Raw genomic sequence first — 22076 nt, 5'->3', positions numbered from 1 at the left:
AAAAAAGGCATTATGCTGAGTGAAAAAAGTTGGTACCTAAGGTTACATATGTGATTCCAGTTAGTTGTTAGTCTGGAAAACGCAAAAATACGGAAACAGAAAACAGGTTAGCCCTGACTGGTGTAGCTCAGCGGACTGAGCGTGGGCCTGCAAACCAGAAGGTCACTGGTTCCATTCCCAGTCATACATATGCCTGGGTTGCAGGCCAGATACCCAGTAGGGGGCGCATGAGAGGCAACCACAGATTGATGTTTCTCTCCTTCTCTCTTTCCCTTCCCCTCTCTCTAAAAATAAGTAAAAACCAAGAAAAGAAAACAGACCAGCAGTTGCCACAGGCTGCGTGGGGGAGGATCTGCTCTATAGCCTGATCTGTGGTGGGGATTACAAGAATTGAGGCATGTATAAGAACCCATAGAAAATACACACTACAAAAGTGAATTTTACTTATGTGAAAAAAAAAAATTATTGCAAAGGGATCATTATTTCTTAATGTAATGAAACACAAAGATCATTCATTCTATGTGTCAAATGGTTTAGAGTACCACAAGTTTTATTCATAACTAAAAAGTTGAAACAATCCAAATACCCTACAACAGATAAATGGGTAACTGAAATGTGGTATTATCCATACAAAGAAATGAAATAAATCTCATATGCAGCAATATAGATACCCCTAGGAAACAAGTGAAAGAAACCATATACAAATGGTCACATATATTATGGTAATTTATTGAAATGTCCAGAAAAGGCAAATCTACAGTGACAGAAAGTTAAACTGTAGTTATCTAGAATTACAGGACTTGAGTGGAAATGGGGAAGGGTGGTAACTACCAGTGGTTACAAGGTTTCTTTTTAGTGATAAAAATGTTCTAAAATTCAATGTGATGATTGCACAACCAGGTGAACATACTAGAAACCGCTGAATTGCACGCTTTAAAATGGTATTTAAGTTGTATCACAATAAATATAGGCTAGATTACTTGGGAGAGGGGTGTGTTTTATTTCATTTCCCCTTAAGAGTATCTAAATGAAAAGCTACATGCAGACAAATCGAATTACTTCTATTTTGTTCAATACTGAATCCCAAATCCTCAGCATAATGGTAGCTCAAAGTAAATGCTTATAAGTACTGTAGACAGGCATTTTATGTAAAACATTTGCATATCTGAAGACCTTGCATAATCCAAAATGAATTACATTGAGTGTAAAGTTTTTAATGTATTCTAAAAGGATGCAAATCTCCATCCATTACAGCATATTTTAGCTTTAAGAGTTAACAGTTCTGTTTCATGTGTGGGTGCTCCCCTGCAAAATTACAATTTACTGTGGCATTTTTTCAACAATTACAGTGATTTATCACATTTAACTTCCGAACCAAAGGTACTTTTGGACAGCCCTTGTACTACTACTTAATGACCATTCTGATAATGTTATAGACTATTTTATAAGATTGTAAGTTATAAAAATGATTTAAAATAATTTAATAATCACCTCAAATAAGATACTGCAACACCTATGAATAGCATGGTTCACAAAGTACTGACAAGATACCAAGACTGCCCTGGCTGGGTGGCTCAGTTGGTTGCAGCATCGTCCCATATACCAAAAGGTTGCAGGTTCGTATCCCAGTAAGGGAACATACCTAGACTGCAGGTTCAAACCTCAGTTGGGGTGCATACCGGAGGCAACCAATCATTGTTTCTCTCTCACCCCAATGTTTCTCTCTCTTTCCTACTTCCTCTCTCTCTCTAAAATTATTAAACATATCCTTGGGTAAGAAAAAATAGTAATACCCAAGTCCTGTGTACCAGCTAATGTGGCAACACAAGATGGAAAAAGAATAAATGACATACAATTCAGTCTGCATACCAGCACTGACACTTTTCATTTTTATTTTTAAGCTTTACAATAAATGCATCTTAAATGATTAATTTTTTTTGTTTTGCACATAAGAGTGATACCACATGTAAATTGAATTGTTTCAATATGCAAAATCTAAATTTATATTAATACTGTATTTGCTGAATGAGTAATTGCATGATAAAGCCTCTAGCAGCCAGCAATAATAGACGATAATTAACAGAAATTACATGTTATATAGTTCCAGAGATCCAGGGAAAGTGTTGATGATTTTAAAACTATTCAGATTTAGCACAGAGAGGCCACTGATGCAAAACTTCCATAGAACTTCCACAAATAAACGTATTCAGTTATAAATGAGAAAGTGATGTCATTACATTAACTGATAGCCATTAGTACATATGCACTGATGAGTAAGTTTAAACCTTCTGAATAGCTGGCACATTCTAGGTGGACAGCTGAAAAGAGTAGGCCAACTAGACTCCTTAGTCACAGACTATAAAGGACAGTAAATTTCTTAAGACATGGACCATGTGTGGGACCACATCTCTCTCTGGCAACACATCCTTTAATTAAATCACTGCATTCATAACTAACTCTGGGACTCTATTTCATTTTAACCACCTTTCCAACAATAAAATAGTATTACCTGAGGAGGTAAGGAACTATTCTGAATACTGTCAATATTACACTGTAAAAAAACTACTAGACAGGGACCTTGTCTTCCAGTTTCTGTGCAATACAATTAAAATGCCAAGGTGTTGATAGTCAAATTATCACCACATTCAAGCTAAGAAAGCAATCACATAATAAAATTATTGACAAAGCAAGGAACAAAATAAGCCAAGGGAACTAGGTTTCCAATGCTGCAATTTCCTATCCACTCTTGAATAAATGAACTTGTATGAAAAATGAACCACTTAATACTGTTCTTGGTATTGAGGTAGGCATTCTTAGAATTATCTGCACAGTCCATGCTACACCTCAATCCCCCAAAACCCTACATACAGAGGGATGAACCTTCATAGTCTGTTATGTAAGTAACATGGACACCCCTGGAAATGGGGGAGGGGCTGAGCTGCACACGTGTGTCGTCCTGGCAACCAGGGCACACAGGCTTGCCGCGCAAAGGATTCTGGGGGAAAGAATTTAAAAAGCAGTGCGGAAATGCTGCTCCTTTTTCCATCTACCCTCCTTCCCAGCTACTAGGGACTGGAGTTCCTGGGCTCTAGGCATTGGGGGATGGTAAGACGGGAGAGGAGGGGAGGGGAGGGGAGGGGAGGAGGCTCTGGACTCCGGACCTTTGGGCCCGTCAGTGGCCACTGCCCACCCACTTCTAGCACATGTCTGTCAGCAGCAGTTTCCTACCCCTTCTTGTCTGCTCCAGCCTGGGCAGGGCTTTGCAACTGATGTGTGGGGGAGGGCAGGAATCTGTGGCAGCAACTGGAGCTGTTAGGTGGATCCTGTCCAGCCAGGAACAGAGACACACTGGGGGCAGCAGCAAGAAGGAAGAGGATAGCAACTACAAGTAGGACGTCTGAAGGCAGACTCCTAAAGATGCCTAAAGGCTGAGAGCAACTGGAAACCAGCTAAGCCACCTACGTTTATAATAAATACTACTGGGTGGGAAAAGAGGTTCCTTGGCGCAACCTTGAACTGAGCTGGCAGAGGGTGGCAGGGTGATTTTCTTTGGATGTCTTAGAGGAAACAGGCTTTGAGGCAAAGAGTTGCTATTATTTCAAACTATATGATTGTTAAGTAAAAGATTCCAATCCTTTCCACGAAATTCTGTCTTTGGAGTTTTGCCTGGTAGGTGGTGAGCAGTAGGCCCTCCCCCCAGCCCCTTGCACTGGGTGGGTTCGGTAACTTGGAACAAAATTCCTTCTTATCTGGACATAGCTGACTGGTGGCTGCCTAATCCAGTTGCTAGCCACAACCCATTAACACCATCTGGTAAGAACATTCTATTTTATTCCATCAACAAAGTCAACTGAACCAGAAGGAAAACAATGGAGGTGTTCTTACTTGAGCTTCCTGAACTTTCTGAAGCTCTGACTGAAAGTCTTCCCCATTTCCATTGTCCTCATCAGTATCACTGCAGACTCCACAAAAAAATGTAGGTGGAAGTTTTAATATATCTGCTTTTGCCTTCTCTTCAACTGTTGGTTTCTTTTCCCAAATAATAATACATTCTTTTTCATTTTCTGAAAATCCAGTAACACCACAAGCAAAACAAAGTTAAGATAAAAGCAGGCAAAATCCAACTATTCTATAACAATGGCCTTCAATAAAATCTACAGATTACAGAACCAGCTAACAAGTGCTAGTAGAGAACAAGAACTACCAAAACAGTATTTTTCACTTCATATTATTTTAAAATAATTTAAATCACCACATGCATATTACATAAATAAATATGATAATTACAAGAATAATCAGATTGGGAGGTTCCTTTTAACTAGAATCTATTCTTTTTTTTTAATATAGTAATTTTCCCCTGGCCCGTGTGGCTCGGTTGGAGCATCATCCCATAAACTGAAATGTTGCAGGTTCAATTCCTGGTCAGGGTACATGCCTAGGTTGTGGGTTTGGTCCCCCCATCAGGTACATGAGAGAGAGAACCGATTAATGTTTCTCTCCCTCTCTTCCCCTCTTAAAAAAATAAAAAATAGCCCTGACTGACGTGGCTCTCTTGGTTGAGCACTGTCCCACAAAGCAAAAGGTCATTGGTTCAATTTCCGGTCAGAGCATACGTCTGGGTTGCCAACTGGTCCCTGGTTGATGCGTGTGTTAAGAGGCAGCAGGTCAATGTTTCTCTCAAACATCGATGTTTCTCTCCCTTTCTCTCTCCCTCCCTTTCCCTATCTCTAAAAATAAATAAATAAAATCTTTAAAAATGGTAATTTTAACTTAACATACCTGTTAGATTTTTTTGTAATGGTTTAGATTTTTCTGAGTCATCCAGATAGAGTTTTCCATTAAGTTTCTTGACAGCTGTTTCAAAATCTTCATCTTCAAGTATAATTGATTTTTATTAAATATTAAATAAAAGAATTTCTAGTGTCAGTAGTTTTCCTAGACAGAAATCTAGAAATGATCTCCCACTTTATACCTTTCCTTGCTCCCCACATCCAAATAGCAATTTTGCCAATTCTATATCACAATGCCTCCTCTACCACTGTAACTTTCATTGAGGCTCTCGTTTGAGCTGCTCTATCATTTTAGCTCATCTACCTACCTCCATGTCCCACAACCCAAACCTTTATATGACTATCCTATTGGTCCTACTGAAACTTTTCTGCAGCTCCTCTGCCAAAAAACTCTGATATGGCACACAAAGTTTTCCTTAATAGAACCCCCTTTCCACCTTATCCCTCTCCCATCCCTCTAGGACTCCAAGAAAATTATAATTGTTTTCAAATCCTTCAAAATGCCTGCCCTGCTCATGGTAGCCAACTAAAAAATGCTTACTTAATAAATGAATGCAGTTCTTTCCATCATTACATCCACTGACTGTTTACACTTACATTTAGAATAACCATCTGTCTGCAAGGATTGCAGTGATGGGTTGCAAAAGCAGGCTTAGTAATAATTTAACCACACCTTGTAATTACTATCATTAGCATGAACAGAATGCTTTTGAAGTAACAAAAGATTTACCATCCTCTTCCTCTTCGCTAACATAATCTGGTCTATTCTTATAGCAGAAGAAAGTTGGAGGAAGTTTAAGTTTGCCTGCAAGAGCTTTATGCTCAGGAGTTGGGGTTAGCTCATACACAATGAGAACATCGTCCTCTGAGGGAGGGTCTTCTGAATTTTTCTTCTCTTTTGCTGTAACAGAAGTCAAAAAAAAAATGATAAAGACAAGGGATTAAATATGTATTAACATCAATATTCTAAGAGAAATAAAAACCATGAACTTATCTTTAGGTTAAAATAGCATACTGATAAAAACACATATACTCTGATGTGGATTCAACTCTATGTAATAATGAATCAGAATTAGTAGTAGGCATTAATTTATAGAATTTAATGTTCTATCAGAAACGCTTAGTGAACACAGAATCTACTAAAAACAAAATAAAGAATCATGCTTTTACTTAATGATCATTAAAAAAATTACTATTAGTGGCTATAATTTAAAAAAGTATTTTAAAAAATGCTGCCATTATCATATTTTACATACTAAACAATAGTCTGGGAAATCTGCATGTATTTTCAACAACTAAAAAAGATTAAGGCAATCATAGGTAAAAACTGCTGTAAATATGAAACAAATGCAAGGCCTACTTTGATTAGTTCTCACAAGGAAAGTTAACGACTGCCGAGGATAGCAGGTGATTTGAGTTACATCCAGTTTTGCATGTGTCAAAGCACAATAATAGGTAAAATTAAATAAAAATTGTTATCCTATAGGTCAATAATACTATAAGAATTTAAGACAATTTCTATAGCTAAAAAACCAACAAGGACAACAACAACAACAAAAAAAAGGAGAAAACATGGAGAGAAAAATAATTCTTCAAGTAATCTGCTCTAGTCTAAAAAAAAGAATTTCTGACTATCAAAACTGATAAATGAAAAAGTAAGCAATTCATGAAGTGTGTTATGTACCAACTGTCACTGTCCAATATGGTAGCCTAGCCACATGTGGCTTTTAAGCACTTAACACGTGGCCAGTCCAAACTGAGATGTGCTACAAGTATAAAAATACACACTGGATTTTAAACACTTGGCACCAAAAAGAATGTAAAATATCTCAGTTTTTAATACTGATTAGAAGTTTAAATGGTACTTTGGATATAATGGGTTAAACTGAATACCACATTCTGCCATGTATAGTGTGCTCCTGTGTATAATGCACACCCACACTTTTAGCCCAAACTTTCAGGGGGAAAAATCTTTCATTTTAATTTTTAATTCAATTATTTATTTACTTATATTTATAAACAAAACTGACTGTCATATTCCAGGATGTTACTTTAAATACAGATATTGTTATTGCTTTCTAGAGTTACACTTTTAACAGATACACTTTTAATTCTTTTAATAAAAGAATTAAAAACATTTATATAAATACAAAATTAGTACTACCCATGTGTAATATGCATTCTTATTTTTTCCTCAAAACTTTGGGCAAAAAGTACACATTATACACAGCAAAATATGGTAATGATTAAAATTAATTTAATCCTTTCACTTTTCCCCTGTTTCTTTTTATTTTTTAGTATCGCTACTGGAAAGTTTTAAATTATACACACAGGTCATACTTATTTCTATGGGATGGTGCTGATCTGGAGAACTAGCCCTTTTACAACATCAAACTTGCTTCTCACTCTCCTTCATTACAATAACGTGGGTGTCAATTCCTAGCCAGGGACAGTACAAAAACACCGTAAGAACAGATTCAGTTTCAGTTCTGCTGTGACCTGGTAAAGACAACTTGGGTGTTATCAGACAGCCTGCTGGGTCCTAGTTTCCTCACATCTAAAGTCTTCACCTCTAAGATCCTTTGGGAAGCTGACATACTCAGACTTGAAACAGTGATGCTCTTTTGTCCCAAAATAATATATAGATAAATTTTCTCTTAGGCCAGGGATTCTTAATTTAGGGCCCACAGAGTCTGCATGCAAGTATATACCTTTTACTGAAAAAAAGCCCACACTTCTCACACAATTTCTCAAAGACTACGTCCTTTAAAATAAAGCATAAGAGTTGCTTCAGCTAGTAGTAAAATTGGTATACTTTAAAACGGAAGTCCCAGAAATCAAGAATTGTCACCATATCAGTGTACTTATTTGGCAACCTATAACACAGTTGGGTTACTCAAGATGTTTTTAGACACTAGAAGTGGGTTTTAATGTCCCTAACTGAGCCTTTGAAGTCTTTAAGAGATCCCACCTTCTATTATTCCACTGCCTTTTACAAAAGATCTGTACATATATGTATAACATACCAAAAATATAATGGTGGATGTTAAAAATGGGGTCTGCTTTCAAATACTATTATTTTTCTAAAACATGACTAAACTAGCAGCTCTAAAGGGATACTCTGTATCATGTTGCATACATGCTGTCATTATCATAGGTTTGGATACATACAAGCTGACATTAGTGACTAAAGATAAAGGTTAGATAGACCATAGGTCTTTCTTTAAGCAGAACAGAAAATAACAGGAAGTACAAAGCAGCAAAAGGTAAAGACCACATAAACCTATCTCAAAATAATGTTATGCAATAGTGAAAAAAACAATGACGTCCAAGTACATTAAAAAAAAAAACCAGCATTAAAAGGTATTACACCACCAGTCAAAAGTTATTTGCTTTTCAACTGGCACTTTTTAACATGCACACCGTAGTGTTAAGTACTGAATTTCATACAGCCACAGTTACTTCGCTAAAGACTACCAGCCGCTAACAAAACTGATGTCGTCTCATACCGAGAATGCTCACTCTATACCTTTGTTCTCAGGCTGTGAGGAAGGGATGCTGGTCCAAAAAGCCATTGGATTAGATTTAAAAAGACTAAAATTAAACCCTAGAAAATAAAGAGTATTTAGTTTTTGAACATTTTGATAAAATCAAAGTGAATATGACTTTACAAGAAGCCACAGTCCCTCAATTTATACTGATTTGGTCGTTTTATGTGCATTTATCCAAGAGGTTCATTCTTTGCTCATTTAATAAATACTGGCAAGATTACCTTACATAAAATGTGAACATCTCAGTGCCATGTTTTTTTCTTTTGAGTGACAAGAAAATAACAATAAAAAATAGACTTGTTAATATTCATGATTCAAGTATATGAGTGACTAAACTTCAATACTGCATCGGATTCATGTGCTCTCCACTAAGCATGACAGAGGTATCTTCCAGTTATTACAATCTCCTAAATAACTTACACAAATACTGTTACCGTTTGAACACTTGCAGGCAAAATACTTTCGGGAGAAAAAAACTCTGAGCAAATGTGTTATGACCCAACTTTTAGTAAAACATTAGTATCCTACAAAGAGCCTGCATCAAGATAAACATTAAAAAGAAAAATATAAATTAAAAATTCTGCTTAATCTATTGAGACTAAGTGCTTACCCTTTTCTGGTGTTTTAAATGTATAATTAGTTGAGAATTCTTCCTTTGGAAAAGCAGCGAAGAGATTTTTGACTTTGCCATCTGAAGATTGCTTAATATCAGAGTTCTCTGACTCTTCACAATTACTGGATTCCATTTGTCTTTCAGATCCACTCTGGACCACTGAACTAGTTTCACTATTGTTTTTTAAAGGTGCATTAAAACTAAATCCAAACAAAGACCCAGTAGCTGAACTGTTCCCAAATGTAAATGGTTTTGATTTTTCACTACCAAAAATGCTTTTAACAGACTCTGAACCAAAAACAAACTTTGGAGGAGAAACTACTGCTTTTGTTGCTGTTTCAGACGAGACAGACATGTCTCCAACTTCTGAAGTTGCATCTGCTATATCAGCACCCTGAAGTAAATCTGTCCTCTCTTTTGTGGTTTCTTCTAACACAGCTACAGCAATTCTGCCACACGGTGACTCTCTGGGAGTGGTCGAAAGAGAAACATGAGGTGTTATCAAAAAATCTTTTTCCTGGGCTACTTTTGCTTCATCAAATATTTTCTTAAATGAGTCTGCAACATCCTGTAGTTTAAAACGGACAGCTAAATGTTCTATCTTTCTTTCTCCATCTGCAAAATCACATGCAGTCCACACCCACACTCTTTCTGTGCCTTTCATATTTTGCAAAGCCATATCCGGAGTTATTCTGTGATTGGCACAAAGTTTTAATACCTGGTCCCTTCTCATCACTATGCGAACTTGCTTATTATCATAATTTTGTAAAATCTTTATATCACCAATACCTCTTTCTTTCCACTGACCAACATCTTTATCATACCTATAGAGTTTTGCTCTGTGGCTAAAAACAACTTGTTCATTTTCCTCACCACTGGACACTTCAATTAGTTCAGGCAATGGTACAACAGGTTCAAAGTACTGCCCATCTCTCTCTTCTTCTTGAGTAACATCAGTCTCTTCATCATTGCCAACTGTGGTCCCACTCTGATTCAACCTGGCAGGAGACTTAGATGGACTCAAAGCAGATTTAAAACTAAAGTTAAATCCTGTTGTTGACTCACCAAAGCGGAAGAGATTTTTTCTCACAGGGCTACTTGCCAATGGAGAAGCATGTACTGAGCTACTACTTACACTATCATCCAAAGCATCTTCCCTTAAATCATAGTTATCCCATTCTAATGTCGGCCCAGTGTTTTCAGTATTTGGCTTAGTGGTTATGTCAGAAACACTGGCAGCACCTGCATCTGAATTCTTATTTTCTTCCTCAGTGACTTTCATTTGATCATTTGTCAAAAATGTTTTGAAATCTTTTAGTCCACTCTTCATTTCTTCAGCTCTCTGTATCAACTTGGCAGCTCTGCCAGTATCCACCAGTTTATGGGGAGTTTGAAGTGGTATATCTAATAGGAGTCGCTGACATTCCTCAAATTTCTGCTTGAATTCTTCAGCAAGCTCTGGTGTTTTAAATTTTGCTGCCAGCTGCTCTAGTTTGGCATCACCATCAGAAAAATCACTAGCTAACCACATCCACGCTCTATCAGATCCAGACAAAGGCTTCAGGTTCATTGTAGTTGTTATCCAATGATTAGCACACACTTTTAGTACTTGTTCTCTTCGCATCAGCATTCTCAGTTTGCCATTGACTTCATTTTTGAGAATTTTTAAGTTCCCCAAACCCCTTTCTTTCCACTGACTTATCTCAGCATCAAATCTAAATAATTTTACTCGCTGTGAATAAAGAACTTTTTCATCTTCTTCTCCTGTTACAAGTTCTACTTTTTCAGGCATCTGAACTACTGGTTCAAAATGGATGTCATCACTGTCCTCAGTCTTATAGACATCATCATCTTTCTCAAGGTCAGTAGAACTATCAGCTTTATCAGCCACATCAGCCACTTTACCACTTTGCAATGAGAATAATTTTTCCCCAGCACCTGAAAACCCTTTGAAATTAGGGTCTTTTTTGCCAAATTGAAATCCTTCTCCTGAAGTTGATTTTGCAAGATCTGCAAAGGTAAAAGTGCTTCCAGTTTGACCAAAAATCACACCACAACCATTCTTCTCACTGCTGACACATGGAGCCTGAAGACCACTGGCATTTTCAAGGGGCTTTTCACTCTTCTTTTCTTGATTTCCTGGCTCCTGAATGCCAAATTTAAATCCACCAGCAAACATAGGAATAGAAAAATTAAATCCTTCTACTGTTGACTTAGAGTCTGTATTAGAAGAACTCTGAAATGTAAATGAAGGTGTATTTTCTTGATCCACATGCCCAAATTTAAATCCCTGTTCTGTGATGCCAAATTTAAAAGCTTTTTCTGAGGAGTTACTTTTAAATCCTGTTGCCACCTGACTTCCAAAAGAATCATTTAACTTAGTCTTTGAGCCCAATGTGAAAGCTGAAGGAGTATCTGCAATAAGTTTATGTGTTGGTTTAGAGGCATCACAAGCCACACATTTTAAGGAAGAACTCTCATTTTGCACAAAGCAAACACTACAATCCCACTGTCCTTCCTTCTCGGTGAACATGCCTTCAAATCCACTCTTTGTGGCATTGCTTGTCTCTGAAGTACTAAACTTAAAAGAGGCAGGTACTGGACCAAGGGAAGTAGACAGACTCGGTTTACCAGGATTCTGACAAGCAGCACATTTTGTAGTATTTGCTTCATTTTGTACGAAGCATACACTGCAATCCCACTGCCCATCCTTTTTAGCAAACATGTCTTCAAATTCACTGTTTGGAGTTTTACTTATCTCTGAAGCACCAAACTTAAAAGAAGCGGGTGCTGGAACAGAAGTAGGTAAACTCTGTTTTCTTGAATTCTCACAAGCAATACATTTTGTAGAGCTTTCTTCATTTCGTACCAAGCATACACTGCAATCCCACTGTCCTTCCTTTATAGAAAAAACTGATCTGAAATCATCATTAACAGACTTAGACAAATCTCCCTGGCCAAATTTAAAAGAAGGTTGCTGAACAAACGAAGATCCACTTTTGTTAGCAGACTTTGCATTCTGGCATGCATTGCATCTAGATACAGTAGGCTCATTTCTCACTAAGCAAATACAACAATCCCAGTGACCTTCTTCCTTTGGAAACGTCAATGCAAACCTGTCTGGAAGGTTTTCTGGGCCAGTTTTAAGAGTGGAAACAGTTTCAACGAACGGTGAGCCAAAGAGCTCTTTATTGCTTGGGTTTAGATTCTGGCATGAAACACATTTCTTAGAAGTTGCAGCATTCTTTAAGGAGCAGCTATTACAATGCCACCAAGATCCTTCTTTCTTTGCTACTTGAAATTCAAAATTCATGTTTCTGGCATCAGATTTGCAAATATCTTTGTTGTCATAACTTGTGGGTTCTTTTACGATTCTCATAGCCTTACTTGTTGTTGCTCCTGAGGCCTTTAAAATATTCTGAGCCTCTTCAAACTTGCATTTAAAAAGTGCTGCTTCCTCAGGAGTTTTGAATCTAATAGCAAGTTGTTCTGGTTTGGGCAACTCATCTGCGTAATCAAGAGCATGCCATACAAAAGATCTGTCCGACCCAGCATTTGGTGTCAACTTCATATCTGGACTGATATAATGATTTGCACAGATTTTCAATACTTGCTCTCGTCTCATTAGAAGGCGAATTTTACCAGATGTTTTATGCCTTAGTATTTTTACATTGCCAACTCCACGTTCCTTCCACTCTTTGGATTCTGCATCAAAACGGAACAATTTTGCACGATTGCAAAAGAATTCTTCTTCATCTTCCTCACCAGTTTTTACTTCAATCTTATCAGGAAGAGGAACCACAGGCTCAAAGTGAGGGCCATCGTCATCATCATCACCATGTACACTCCCTCCATCTGCTTCTTGGTTCTTGCTGGCCAGTTCTGGAGCAGATGTTCCAAATACTGATTTCGCTGGACCATGGAATATAAACATATCATCACTTTGACGAAAACCAGAATTCTTTTGATTTGGGCCTGTGTTTTCAGTAAATGAAATTCCAGGCACACTTTTGCTTCCGAAATTGAATGTACTTCGAGGTCCAATCGTTTGACCAGATTTTGCTGCACTGCAACCATCTCCCTCTACCTGCAAAGGTTTTTCTGAAGTCAGAAGACCTAAAAGGCTTTCGCTGTTACTGTAAACTGTAGAAGGGGGCTGTGTCACAACCTGTGGTGAGGAAAATGTGAAATCGCCATCATTTGATTTGAAGTTTGAGTTAAATTTAAAAGGAGTTGGCTGTGTTGTATGCACAGGTGCTGTCAAAGATGGCCTTATTCCTTCATCTGGCACAGGCTGAACTAAATTAGTTTTACCAAATTCTATAACCTTAGATTCTGTAGATCTTGAAGCATGAGCTGCAACTGGAGGTTTTGTGAAATAACCTGGTTCTGGTAAAGGTGGGTTTGTGCTTGTCTGTTGAATATTGTAATTAAAGTAATCATCACCCCTGGGTGACAAAATTCCTGTGGCAGGAGACTCAAAACGCAATGGAGGACCATACATCTCTTGAGAGAACATACAAGCAGATGTGCTTTGCACTGGTGGTGTGTGCATCTGTTGTGAGTAGGCATAAATATGCTGTTGAGGTGGAAGCCTATTCATGCCATAAACTGGACCCTAAAAGAAAAAAAGTTGAAATTTTTGAAGGTTGTCTACAAAACTACAGGTAACTAGATACAAACAAATTTTCATAAGCCACAAACAAGTATTATAAGGTAAAGATATCATTAGGTAATTCAGTACATTATTTAAAAAAGGCAGCATTACTTACAAAGATACTTAAAATTATATCTTCTTGGTATATAATAAAAATTGTCTTAACTACTGACAGCATCTTAAACATTTAATAATATTTCCTATAATAAATGTATAGGATAAATATATTCTTCATTCCTTAACAACATGTCAAATGATATCAACAATGATAACGATGACTAAGATTTACTGAGCTTGTACTAATGTGCCAAATGAGCAATGTTTTAAGTACATATATTATCTCATTTTAATATCCTCAAAAACCCTATGAATTAAGGTTATTATCCTCATTTCACATATGAGGCAACCAATGTAGAGAGAGGTTAAGATACTTGCTCAAGGTCACAATGAGCACAAGAGCCACGGCCTAAATGCACTAAGCCCTCTGTCTTTAAACTTTACATTCAACTACTGTTGTAGTAATACTGCGTCTTAGATATTTCATGCCTGGAAATATATACTACACAGTGGTTCAGCAAGGACATTCTAGTCCCACTTCTGCCAAAACTGAATGATGAAGAACCCACCACCACCACTACCCCATTTAAAAATAGTCTAAATGTTCACACTTATTTTAACATAAAAATAAGATGACTAAGAAGCATGACTTCTGTATCTGGAGAGAAGTTTAAAATATTTGTATCTTGTGGACACAGAAGTTCTAATGCTGAACTACTACTTGAATTTCTTTGAAGGAAGCCTAAGCAATTAAAAAAGATGTATTTATAAGTGCATAAATTATTCCTTTGTTACCTTTGTGGGAGTAACATTAGCTGCTGGTCTGAGAAGATACTGGGAATTATATGCTGGTGACTGACTATAATATACTGAAGGGCCAGTAGTTGCAACTAAAAAAAAAAAAAGAAAGAAAGGAAGGAAGGAAGAAAGAAAGAAAACACTGTTAAACAAAATCTATACTATAGTTAAGACTATCTAGGCAAGAACTGTAAGTACAAAAGCAACAGAAATCAAAGAAAGATTCAAAACCACATAGATTTTTTTAATTTCTACATATCAGAACATACCATAAAGAAAATTATCAAATGACAAATTAGGAAAAACTGCTAAATATGACACATGAAGAGTAAAAGTACCATAGTCAATGAGAACACGCACCTCACAAGCATCAAAAAAGCAAGAAGAAAGTGGTTGGTCCACTTTCCAAGAATGAGGACATGATGTGAGCTCATAGCCATGTTCCAACATCAGAAATACTGGGAACGTACTAGTCATGAGAAGAGTTTAAGGAATCAAAATGCATCTGAGGGCCTCAGGGCCATGTTTTTGAAGTGAGCCTTGAAAATGTGCCCAATGACAAGGTTGCATTTTATAAACTCGAGCTTAGAATGTTCAGGTCAAAACTCACCTGAAAAATTCATAAAAAAGGATCTCTTAAATAACAAAATATATGTTCCTCATTGGCTCAGGGGACAGGGGACACATCATGACTGACACTCATGCTAATGTCCAAACTATTTCCCCCAACAGTTCTGTGTGAATTTTTACCAGGAAATCAACAACTAGAAGACACTCATGTTGAGAGTAAAACTGCCAACAGTCATTTGTTTGATCCGTCTAATGAAAATTTTACCAGAAAACAATACAACTTACACACTATTTAATCTCCATACAGAAGAAGAAATAGAAATTGTGACCCAAGAGATGCTGAACAATTAATCCTGGAAAGCACTGAAAAAGACCTAGAAAAAGCTAGCCACGTCTAAAAAATTGCCAAAGAAGCCTGAGACTAAATTTGAAAAACTAATGGAATTGCCTGGTGTAGATGGTTATTTTGCAATATTCTGGTGAGTAAACAGGCATAGAACAAGCTAATGGATATAAGCCAAGAATCAAAGCCTGAAATTCAACTAGTGACTGTTAAATAGGGGGGGGCAGGGAGTGGAAGAACTACTAAAGAATTCTTACAAACCTACTACAAAAAGCACCAAATGAATAGGTAACTAGGGAAATATAAAAGATTATAAATTGTTCAGCAAGTCTAATATAAAAAACTTAAAAACTGACACTATTTTTGTTCTTAAAAATTGACAAAGGTTCTTATAAACTGATAAGTTAACACTAGGCAAGCGTACAAAGAGATGGGCACTATTAGATATTGGTGATATTAAATATTGGCATAGCTTTTCTGTAAAGCAATTTCCCAACACAAAAGAATTTTTAAATAACCCTACAATCCTGGGAACGTGTCCACAGATTATAATAGCAAAAACTGGAAATAACAAAAATTGGGAAATAAAATTTGCAGTACTTCCGCATGATAAAATAGCATATTCATTAATAGTGTTTTCAAAAATATTTAATAAAAAATGCTTAGAACTTAAAGCAGTATTTAAAAAACAGGCTTACTCATCTACACACAACATAATATTTGATAAAAATCTCATTAAAATTTCTTTATATATACAAAGAGGAAAGACCAGAAAGAAATGCTCCAAAATGTTAACAGAACTCTATGTGATATTGTTAGCTTTTTTGTTTCATTTTCTTTATAATTTTCAGTATGTCTTAATATTTCCTGTAAGTTTATTAACCATTTTTTTTAATCATCTAATTTTCAAAAGAGAAGAACCATGTTGGTATATTGTTACATTCATTAAGAAAACCCAAAATCTGTGATAACAGGAATGAAAATCAGGAGACTTGAGCCCTCCTCCTTTGCGGGCCACAAAACTGCTTTGTGACCTTGTCCATTAGCTATCTGGGGTCTCCTCTTTTCTCAACTGTAAAATGAGGATGTGCTGCTTCTACACATTTCATAGGGTAATTGCAAGAATAAAATGAGACAAGCTGAATTTTAACAACCAGAAAGACTTTTACGCTTATACACAGAAGAAATGGAAACTGTGACCCAAAAGGTGCCAAGTAATCAATTCCACACAGCACTCAAGAAGCCCTAGAAAAGGCTCTATATATAGTACACAAGGTTTTTAAGTAAGCAATGTTTGAACTCTTGACAGCTCATACATTTGTCTATGACTTATGACATTTAATAAGTTTGACTTTATTGAGACTATTATTTTGCCTATATTTAGAAGACACTGTCACAAAAGGATAGTGGGGCAGCCTTAAGTATAACCCCCAACTATCACATTAATGTACTAATTTGAACTAGATCAAAGCATTCTAAATCTTTCCTGGGTTAAAACTAATTAGAAAAAAAATATGCAATACCATTTCAGTAATCAAGTCTCATATAAAAGAAACTTAATTTTGTCATCATTTCTGGGTACCTGAATGCAAGGTATCGTGCTGACAAATGGCTTTAAAGTGAGACCACTTGAGTTTGAACCCCAGATCTAGCAATAATTACCTTGTACAACAATGAGTAAGTTACCTAACCTTTCTAAACCCATTTCCCCATCTATAAAATCAGGACTAATAATAGTATCTACCAATCTGGGTTACTGTGTTAAGTAACACCACATACACAAAGCACTTCTGCACATAGACAACCCACAGGAGGCACTATTAGTACCCTTTGGTTCATTAAGTGTTTACTGTATACTGTAAATAAACACCTAATGCACACCCACCCTTACACTCACAATTATCATTTGAGTCAAATTATCTCCATGTTTCAAACAAACTGGCTCAGAGATGTCAGTAATACAACTCAACTTCATATTCTAAAATGCTCTAACTTTAAACTCCTTTCTTTTATGTATGACCATGTATTTCAAAACAAACAAGATTTCCTATGAACGTCGTATCTCTAAATATTTCATCAAAATAATGCCTGAGAAGTTTAAGTTTTTAATTAGGCATCTTTTAAGGCATACTTATATTAGTTAAAATTTTTCAATTACAAGCTATAGTTCCACCTCAGTCTCAGCTCCTCTGACATGTGTGTTAAAGGGTTATTCTTTAATCCTTTACATACACAGTATCAAAATAAGCTTGTTTTGTTTCTGCTTGAAGTTATAAAAATCTCAGTAATATCAAATATACCTTAAGTAACATATAAACAGACATATACAGACATGTATACGAATATACAGCCCTGGCTGGTGTGGCTCAGTGAATTGAGTGCCAGACTATGAACCAAAGAGTCGATGGTTCAATTCCCAGTCAGGGCACATGCCTCAGTTGTAGGCCAGGTCCCTAGTAGGGGACACTCGAGAGGCAACCACACACATTGATGTTTCTCTCCCTGTCTTTCTCTCTCCCTCCCCCTCTCTAAAAATCAATAAATAAAATCTTAAAACAAGTGTACATACACAAGGGAATTTCACAAGTTATGTATTTAAAGGAGGGGCACATAAGTGATTTACTAATATATCCAGTTACCAACTCACCTGTTAATGGAGCCCCATGAAAAGTCTGTGATCCCTGATATCCATCAGGCACTGAATCTGGTCCATAACATTCTGTAGACCAACGATGAGGGGACCCTGAGTTACTGCTATTTAGCTTCAATTCCTGCATTTCTTTCTATTGGAAGACGAAATTAAAAAAAAAAAATTAAGCTATTATATAACGCTAAAAACAGTGATACAGCAAATATATATTAGGTTTAAATACCTGACAGTGCCTTTTAACACATTCTACGTACGTTCCAATAAGATCGGAGTACCAGGTGCTGATTTAAGAACGTGATCCTTAATTTGTTAACAGCTCATTTGCTCCCATTCTTTCATTCCTTAGTACCATTACCTAGTTCATTTGCTCTAGGTTAGAGTTAGCTCTAATGTAAACAACTGAGTAACCTCCTAAACGGCCTCATCTCCTTTTCCATTTTACACTTGCCTTAATCAATCTTTTTAAAGCTCAGCTCTAGCCAAGAAAGTACCTACAAATTAAATTTCTTTCTCTGACATTCATTGTCCTCAACAGTATCATTGCAAACATCCTTCCAGTGTATCTCCTTTCCATACTGCTTTACTCTTCAGTCCATGTGGACTACTCATCATTCCAAATTATCTCCCAATACTAGCTTTCTACTTAGCCACATCTGATGTAAAAAACACTACTTATCCTTCAAGGTGATGCTCAAATGCCCCACTAGAAAATGAAAAACAACTAATACTGGCTATGAATATACAGGATAGGGCAAAAGTAGGTTTACAGTTGTGAGTATGCAAAATACAGTTTATTCCTATATTCCTATTTATTATTTTATTATTTTCCATACAAACTGTAAACCTACTTTTGCCCACCCTCTATTATGTATGTAATAATATATTCCAAGCACTTTATCTAAGTTTTTAATCCTTACACATTACATAATATTAGTAACTTACATCTTAACATGAGAAAAAAAGATGCAGGAAATGGCACAGACAGACTTGAAACCAGATGTTACTCCAAAAATATTTTCGTAACACCATTCCGCTGCCTAGACAAAAGGGTAGGCATAAGGCCTTCTTTGGTATCTATGTGGCTAGCTTTCAGATCTCTGTCATTTCATATACAACTAAATGACAATACCCTCCCAAACCCTAAAGCCTATAAAATGTCCCTTACAAAATAGGCATTTATCAAGAAATTACTTCTTTAAAAAAAGAAAAACTATCATGGTATCAGACAACAGGTCACTTTTGAAATCAGTATCAAGTATCTCTGGATGGGCCCATGTATCTGAGCAGCTATAACAGACATACATGTCCAGCATGTCTGCTACCCTCTTTTACAGGCATTTTCAAATACAACTTTCCCAACAGCCATATCATCTACTGGGTTCAAAAAATCTCTCAAATTTTCAAACTAAACCCAATTTTCCCCACTTGTCTATCGTCTCTAGTCCATATGCTGTACATGTGTAAATAAAAAACTGGTGGTATCAACAAGAAGAACTTCCTGGTCATTACCAGTATCTGGACCATCGTTTTGAAGATGCAGTTAATACAATAATCGTAATTTTAAAATTTCGAACAACTAGAAAATGTGTTGAGAAATGGTTTCAACAATTGCCTGGCCCAAGGTAGTTAATTAGTGACAGAGTCAGCACTAGAACCTAGCTTTCAAGGCACATTGAATAGTGTTCCACTACCCTTCCACAAGAAGAATATTTGTGGCTGAATCCTAAATGTCAAGATTGTATGTAACATTACAATAGGCCACAATTACACAAAATTGACAGAAAAATCTTTGTGCAAATTCAAAAGTTTGTACCCCTCCCAACAGCATTTTCAATGCTCGCACACTGCTAATAGCACTATGAAAATCACACAATTATTTATTAACCCTGATGTAATTTTAGAAGTATGGCTGATTTAGTTCTTGCCCAATGAACATGAAACAACCTACCTCTACTTCCAATTCCAAAGACATTCCTACAAGCCTTGTAGTTAAGGTCATTTTCATATAGTTAAAATAAGATTATGTACATGTAACTATGTCCTTCATAATTAAGTCAAATTCATACAAAAGTATTAAAAATATAAATGGTTTTCTGAAGTTTAAACAATTTGTCAATTCCTAGCTATAAATATGAGACGCACAACCAAGTCATTCTGAGAAAATAAATTCATAGACCAAGGTACAATTAGTATTTTCACTAGTTCAATTCACTTGGTGACCTACTCTACTCCAGAAATAGTGTTATGTTTTGGATAAAAGTGTTGGTGCCTTTGAAGGATTCATATCTAGTGGAAGATGCAGACATAAGTAATTTCAAAAATATGGTAAGTGTTACCACAGCATGTAAAACATAGGATTCTATAGTAGCATGGTAAAGAACATTTTAAACAGCTTTAGAAAGTGAGGGAGTGGTCAAGGTAGGAATCTTGAAATAAGGGAGGCGCAAGATAAAGAAATTAAGTGATTTACCTTAATGGCCTCTACTTGTTGGCAGATCATTTTCAGTAAAGAATTTTGATCTTCTGCCCACTGGGGTGGTGCTTTTGGAGAATACTAAAAATAAATAAATAAATAACAAAACAGTTATTTAAAACACTTAGAACAGAAACATATTCCACAATAGAATAATTCACTTCTTTCCCACTAACCTTGTAACTTTTACTTGGCGACAGAGAATATTTGGTGGGAGATGGTGTAGAATGTTTCATGTCTGAATCTGCATTACGCAAGGAACCATTTTTATAAATAGGACCTCCTTCACTATAGTCATCAAGTTCCTGCATGACTGAATTAAACATCTCTTTTACAGACTCCAGGGGAACAGGCAACTAAAAAACAAAAGGCATGAATCAAGGGCCTTAGTTTGCAAAAATATCAAAGTAAAAATTCTTAAGTAAATGCAAGCTTTTATTTTATTACTGTACTTACCTTTTCTCACGTTTGTATTATAAGCACTTTATAGTTTAACAACAGACATGAAACTGCTATGTAACCTAAAGTCTTCTCACTCTAAAGTCTATACTGTTTCTTCTAGCTGTAATAATGGCAGAAGAATGTTAACATAGGAAATTTTTCAATGTGAGCAAAATGTTCCCCGATTTCGAATGTAGAGCAAAATATAGATGCTAGAATGCACCAGACAACATAATGCCTAGTCTGAGAGCAGCAATACTAATTAATCAACAAAATATTTGTAAAACTGAATATAACTGAAGTTAATACCATCATGACAGTCTCAAACTTTTAAGAGCTGGAAAAAAGTCCACAGCAGATGAAGATGAGAAGAAATGATCTGAAATTCTCGGCCATTTACTGTTGATTTCAGTTACATGTTTAATTGTAAAATTCATTAAGAACTAATATTAGCCTTGGCTGGTGTGGTTCAGTGAACAGAGTGCCAGCCTGCGATCCAAAGCATCACTGGTTCAATTCCCAGTCAGGGCACATGCCTGGGCCAGGTCCCCAGTAGGTAACCACACATTGATGTTTTTCTCCCTCTTTCTCCCTCCCTTCCTCTCTCTCTGAAAATAAATAAATAAAATCTTAAAAAAAAAAAAAAAAAAGAACAAGTATTAGATGGCAATACTTGCCACAACAAAAATAAATGTCCTGCCTTATAAAAGTTTTCTAATTCCTCAACAAGTATTTTTATAACAGTATAAACCCAGATTCTCAATTTTTAAAAAGAAACATCAAACCTAAGACAAAGCAATACTAATTAAATATTAAAACACAGAGCCCTTCTTGTGCATTAATTGAGGTATTACTGAGCATTTTTTGAAAACTACCAAAATATAAAACCAAGGCAAAAACACTTACCACTTATTATTACCACAATAATAAGAACAAAAACTCTGCAACTTACTTTTTTTACTACTGAAAGATTTGAATCACTTTCATCTAAAATCTTTATTAGGTAGTCTCTGGTCTTTCTCAGATAATTTTTGCATTCTTCCTGTTCTTCAGGAGAAAGGGCATCATTTTCAATGTCTTCTGCTTTTCTGTGAAAAATCTATACAAAGAATGCTTTTATGAAACAATTAGGT

The 22076-nt window shown here is 36.1% G+C and overlaps 1 protein-coding gene across 3 annotated transcripts in view; it reads right to left on the bottom strand.

The window, feature by feature from the left end:
* LOC112297574 (E3 SUMO-protein ligase RanBP2) overlaps positions 1 to 22076 on the bottom strand; it is a 103116-nt gene that overhangs the window by 18063 nt on the left and 62977 nt on the right. For 2 of the 3 annotated variants that reach the window (XM_024552359.3, XM_053920549.2), the window contains exons 15-23: positions 21896 to 22042; positions 20679 to 20858; positions 20500 to 20583; positions 18027 to 18162; positions 14464 to 14558; positions 8952 to 13572; positions 5521 to 5691; positions 4780 to 4872; positions 3886 to 4064 (exon numbers count right to left, since the gene is read on the bottom strand). In XM_024552359.3, coding sequence (XP_024408127.2) covers positions 3886 to 4064; positions 4780 to 4872; positions 5521 to 5691; positions 8952 to 13572; positions 14464 to 14558; positions 18027 to 18162; positions 20500 to 20583; positions 20679 to 20858; positions 21896 to 22042 — 5706 coding nt within the window. Of the gene's footprint in view, positions 1 to 3885; positions 4065 to 4779; positions 4873 to 5520; positions 5692 to 8319; positions 8398 to 8951; positions 13573 to 14463; positions 14559 to 18026; positions 18163 to 20499; positions 20584 to 20678; positions 20859 to 21895; positions 22043 to 22076 lie in introns of all 3 variants that reach the window. The other variant, XM_053920550.1, reaches the window with a different exon arrangement.

The sequence above is a fragment of the Desmodus rotundus genome, chromosome 3 (assembly GCF_022682495.2).
Source record: "Desmodus rotundus isolate HL8 chromosome 3, HLdesRot8A.1, whole genome shotgun sequence".
NCBI classification, from domain to species: Eukaryota; Metazoa; Chordata; class Mammalia; order Chiroptera; family Phyllostomidae; genus Desmodus; species Desmodus rotundus.
Note: the sequence above shows the minus strand (reverse complement) of the source record. Positions and strands in the feature narration are given on the sequence as shown.